Source organism: Meriones unguiculatus, chromosome X (genome assembly GCF_030254825.1).
Source record: "Meriones unguiculatus strain TT.TT164.6M chromosome X, Bangor_MerUng_6.1, whole genome shotgun sequence".
Classification (NCBI taxonomy): domain Eukaryota; kingdom Metazoa; phylum Chordata; class Mammalia; order Rodentia; family Muridae; genus Meriones; species Meriones unguiculatus.
Window position 1 is genome coordinate 19030839 of NC_083369.1, and position 5732 is coordinate 19036570.

The window sequence follows — 5732 nt, forward strand, 5'->3', positions numbered from 1 at the left end:
TTTTGTTATGAATCATAGTGTAAATATTTTTGAAAATTGAGGCTTAGCCAAGGGGTCACCACCCATAGAATCCATGTTTTAGAGTGAGCCTTGTGAAATTTTTCCCATCCTCATTGATAGGCCAACTAGAATTGTCCATGTGTAGGTCTTGTTTAGGCAATCATATTGCTGAGATTTCATGTATACAGTTTCTCTGTCATATATAGAAGACAATATCCTGAAACAGACACCATGGTGCTTAAAGTCTTTGTGTTCCTTCTTGTGGATGTTCCCTGCACCTCAGGCCAAAACTTGGAGAGCAATTGACCATGGGAATATCCAATACCAACTCTGTTTTTCCTTTTTTGTAAGAAAATAGGCATGATTTTTGTTTTATGAGAATATTTTGTTTTGAGACAGTGTTTTTCTGTGGAGGTAGCCTTATAAGCCAGGCTGACCTTGAACTCACAGAGATCCCCCTGCCTTAGCCTTTTGACTACTGGAAATAAAGGTGTTCACCATCACTTCTGGGTTTTATACAATTATCTCTGTGCTATAATTTATAATAAAATGTTTTAAAGGGAAAATTTTATCGTGATCATTTGAATTTATTACAACATATAATTATAAATATCATTTTTACTTAGAAAATATAGTGGCTAAAATCTTTGATTTAGTGATGAACCCTTTAAAGTTCTATGCAGAGAGACTGGATACAAGTCTAAGGTCAATTTTTCCAGTAGAGTGAAGTGAATATGTTTCTCTTTGTGCCTATCTCTCCCTCTGCCTCTATTACCCTCTGTCTGTCTGTCTCTGCCCTGCCTCTTGCCTCTTTCTGAATCCCATGAATGACAGGCTGTAAGGACACCCATCCACTGTTTCTCCTTTCCCTTTAAAGTTGTAAAGGCAGAGCACCCTCTGTTCTCTAAAAAATAAATGCCCAAGCCGTAATCTTGCTAATGTTTTTATAGCTAATGTAGTTGACTCAGGAGACAAAATTCTAAATAGGTCCTGTTATTTGAAATAATTACTTTATGTGACAACCCCCTAAACCTTGACAGATTCTCCTAAATACATTTAAAGAAACTATCTCACATTCACAAAAATCTCCCAGTACTATAATGGAAGTTTTGGTTTCTTTAAAAACTCAGTTATGTTATGTAAATATGTTTTTGTTTTAATCCCAAGTGTGGGATTTTAGTTTGTGCTTTAGTTTGTCCACAGTTGATAATTGCCTCTTGCAGGGCGTGGTCTTTGCCAACTGGTAATGGCCTGCCTCCTGCAGCACAGATAGGGGTGTGGTCTAGGACTCTGAGGATATAAACAGGAGAGACAGAAAGAGAAGGTGGGGCCATTTGTAGAAACCAGAGACAGAGTGGTGGCTTAGAGACATAAGGAGAGAAACATTCCAATTCAGCGGCTTGGAGGAGACTGCTTGCTGAGTTTGCTGTTGACAGAGACTGGTATAGCTCCAAAAGAACCCATCAACCCTGAACAACTGGAAGAAGTAAAGGGGTCTGTGCCCCCTCTCCACACTAACCTTCTCTTTCTTACCTAGGGTTAAAGGGTTGGTTGAAAGGAGGTAGAGGTTTAAATACAAGTGAACTAGAGTTTAAAAAGGAGTGTAACACAGTACAGGTGTGCAGTATTGCTCAAAAGTCCATCTTTACATTTCACTTCTCAGTTTTGCCTATTAGTTCCTGTTATGTCACAATAAATTAAATAAATAAACCATTACCCAACAGAAAAAAAAATAAAGGAATATCTAAAGGCTTAGGAATAGCCTACAGCTGTGGCAGTTCCAAATTGAACACTATCAAGGGCCTTGAAACTCCCATAAAGTATGGAGAATATACTTCTCAAATTATCAGTCATTAATTTGGTTTTATTACGTCTTACTTTGTTGTTGGGTTGATTTAAAATTAATGTCTACAGCTGCACCTAGGAAAAGTAAATTGTATCATTCCTAGCTTTCCCCTCTCTATTTGCTATAAAATAATTTACAAACAATGTCATCCAGGACTTACATAAAATGTCAACTTTTTCTGAGCGGGATAGTCTATTTATTAGAACCTTAAGGATTTTTCCCACCTCAGAGGTCATAGTTGCTTTAATTGAGCATACAGCCAGTTTCTTTTTACTACCACCACAGCATTGAATCTTACTGCAAAGCCATTTCTGCTTTCAGGCTCTCAGAAGAAGCTGAAAGGTCAGCTTCTTGGAGAAGCTTGTGATTCTTGGAGAAGTCCTGATGAATAGGGCAGGTACACCCAGAAAACAGTTGTTTGGAAAAGCACAAGAGGCCCTAGTCCAAAGAATGGCCTCCCGGCTACTGTACAGGTACTTGAATATGAAATGATTAGAACACATTGTCAAAGCATTGCTTTCCTTGGAAATTTCAAAAAGATCTTTATCCCCATTTGTAAAATGGAAGCAGACAGAGCACCCGTGGGAACAAATATGACTCTGTATTTCAAATTAATGATTGATTTAAGTTGTAACTATTATCTTTATACTTTTCATAAATCCCTCTCTAAGTACAACTGAGTCCCCCTTAGGCTGCTCATTTTGCCTGTCGTTTGTTCAATGGTTTTAGTTTGACGTGAATATTTTTAGTAGAATTTTAAGTCAGGTGTATCTGAGGCTTAATCATTGGGACATGGTGAAACCATTCTCCCAGATCATGTGAACCAAAGCAAATAGAAAATCTCGTTTATAAAACTGTAGTTCAGGACTTAGCCTCTGACTGAGAACTAAAGGGGACAAACCTACGGAAGACAGCGAGGGGTCATTTCACCACAGGCGTTGGGGTCAGGGGTGGAGGAGTCGGAAGTGATTGGGATTTGGGGGAGGAGATTCACTCTTACACAGAAGCAGAGCCCTGAGCGGCCATATCTGCCGCCGCCGCAGCTGTGAATGCAGCGTCTGCACTTAGCTGCCTCTGCGCTGCTGAGGTTCGCGTCGCTATCCCGTGGCCCTTGGCTGTTCCTGCCTTAACTACCACCGGTGGAACCCGCGTTGCCTACCTCGCTCCTTTTCCGCCGCACCCCGGCTGCTCAGACCATGGATCTCGGCAGCAGCAGCGACTCGGCTCCCGACTGCTGGGATCAGGTGGACATGGAAGCCCCGGGTTCGGCTCCAAGCGGGGATGGAATCGCCTCCTCGGCCATGACAGCGGCCGAGGCAGCGGAAGAGGAGGCCCAGCGCAAGCATCTCAGCATGGCCTTCAGCAGTCAGCTCAACATCAACGCCAAACCTTTCGTGCCTAGCATAAGCGCCTTGGAGTTCGTGCAGTCCTGCCAGCCGGGATCGGCCCCGCCACCCGCCCCCACGGCCTCCAGCTGTGACGAAACCTGCACCAGCGCCGCCGGAGATTCCCAAGGTAAAATGCTGGGATGGGGAGCACCTGTGGAACCTTTGAAAGATGAACATTTAGTGTCTTGGGAAGGTTCCAGTTCGGCTGTTACCATGGAACTTTCAGAACCTGTTGTAGAAAATGGAGAGGTGGAGATGGCCATGGAAGAATCGTGGGAGCTTAAAGAAATAAGTGAAGCAAAGCCCGGGGTTTCTTTGGGAGATGCGGGGCCCCCAGAAGAAAGTGGCAAGGAAATGATGGAGGAGAAGGAGGAAATAAGGAAATCAAAATCCATGGTCATACCATCAGGTGCTCCTAAGAAAGAACACGTAAATGTGGTGTTCATTGGGCATGTAGATGCTGGCAAGTCAACCATTGGAGGACAAATAATGTTTTTGACTGGAATGGTTGACAGAAGGACACTCGAGAAATATGAACGAGAAGCCAAGGAGAAGAATAGAGAGACTTGGTATTTGTCCTGGGCCTTAGATACAAACCAGGAAGAACGAGACAAGGGTAAAACAGTGGAAGTGGGTCGTGCGTATTTTGAAACAGAAAAGAAACATTTTACAATTTTAGATGCCCCTGGCCACAAGAGTTTTGTCCCGAATATGATTGGTGGTGCCTCTCAGGCTGATCTGGCTGTCTTAGTCATCTCTGCCAGGAAAGGAGAATTTGAAACTGGATTTGAAAAAGGTGGACAGACAAGAGAACATGCGATGTTGGCCAAAACAGCAGGGGTAAAATACTTAATAGTGCTTATTAATAAAATGGATGATCCCACAGTGGATTGGAGCAGCGAGCGATATGAAGAATGTAAAGAAAAACTGGTGCCCTTTTTGAAAAAAGTTGGTTTCAGTCCGAAAAAGGACATTCATTTTATGCCCTGCTCAGGACTGACTGGAGCAAATATTAAAGAGCAATCAGATTTCTGCCCCTGGTACACTGGATTACCATTCATTCCATATTTAGATAGTTTGCCAAACTTCAGCAGATCAATTGATGGACCAATTAGGTTGCCAGTGGTGGATAAGTACAAGGATATGGGCACTGTGGTCCTGGGAAAGCTGGAATCAGGATCCATTTTTAAAGGCCAGCAGCTTGTGATGATGCCAAACAAGCACAATGTAGAAGTTCTGGGAATATTTTCTGATGATGCTGAAACTGATTTTGTAGCCCCAGGTGAAAACCTCAAAATCAGACTGAAAGGAATTGAAGAAGAAGAGATTCTTCCAGGCTTCATACTTTGTGAACCCACTAATCTTTGCCATTCTGGACGCACATTTGATGTTCAGATAGTGATCATTGAGCACAAATCTATTATCTGCCCAGGTTATAATGCGGTTCTTCACATTCATACTTGCATAGAGGAAGTTGAGATAACAGCCTTAATCTCATTGGTAGACAAGAAATCAGGAGAGAAAAGTAAGACAAGACCCCGTTTTGTGAAACAAGACCAAGTGTGTATTGCCCGATTAAGGACAGCAGGAACTATCTGCCTGGAGACATTTAAAGATTTTCCTCAGATGGGTCGTTTTACTTTAAGAGATGAGGGTAAGACAATCGCCATTGGGAAAGTTCTGAAACTGGTCCCAGAGAAGGACTAAGCAATTTCATTGATGCCTCTGCACCATAATGTGTGAATAAATGTCTGCAATTTACTGCCCATTGACAGACTTGTGTGCATATTTTGCAGAGAAATTTCACAGCAAAATTCACGTTTTGTCAGCTTTCTCATGTTGAGATCTCAGTTGTGTCACTCTTGAATTCATACTCAAATTTCTTCCCTCTGTACCACTCTGCTTTCTTGGACAAATCAGTAATAGCTTTGTAAGTGATGTGTATGTAATTGCCTAAAATACTAAAAATAATATATTTTAAATCTCTAATTTCCCTTTGGGATATCTAGATATCCTTTGTTCTGTGCAGAACAAATCAGTGTGTCAGTGTGTGTATATGTTGATGAAGATAACTAACATGTAAATAAAATGTTCCAGTTGAAACTTCAGTATTTGAAATGCATTTGAATAATGATCAAATTTGTATGGAGTGCTGTTTCATTAGGTTATTTTCTCAAGTAATTAAATGTTTTATTACCTAGGCTTTTTAAAAAAATGACCATTCATTGTTTGAAATGAGGTATTTGTCAAAGCAACACAGGTTGTCCTAAAGGAAACCTATCGGGGGAAACCCCTATCTTAGTGCCCTTCCCAGTTAACTGTGGGTTTTGTGTGTGTGTGTGTGTGTGTGTGTGTGTGTGTGTTTAAGTTAGTAAAGGAGTTATGTTTATCCATTTATTATTTGAAAATGAAGATTATCTTATTTGTTTTCCATTAGGTTCCATAATGTTGAGCACTGCCAAATCACATGTATACCTAAGGTTTCAGACAATGTAAGT

General features: G+C 41.3%; 1 protein-coding gene across 1 annotated transcript; it reads left to right on the plus strand.

The window, feature by feature from the left end:
- Nucleotides 1-2837: 2837 nt before the first annotated feature.
- LOC110541338 (eukaryotic peptide chain release factor GTP-binding subunit ERF3B) lies at nucleotides 2838-5352 on the plus strand. Its single transcript, XM_021628104.2, has one exon. The coding sequence runs from the start codon at nucleotides 3043-3045 to the stop codon at nucleotides 4939-4941; it is 1899 nt and encodes a 632-aa protein (XP_021483779.1). The 5' UTR covers nucleotides 2838-3042; the 3' UTR covers nucleotides 4942-5352.
- Nucleotides 5353-5732: the final 380 nt, after the last annotated feature.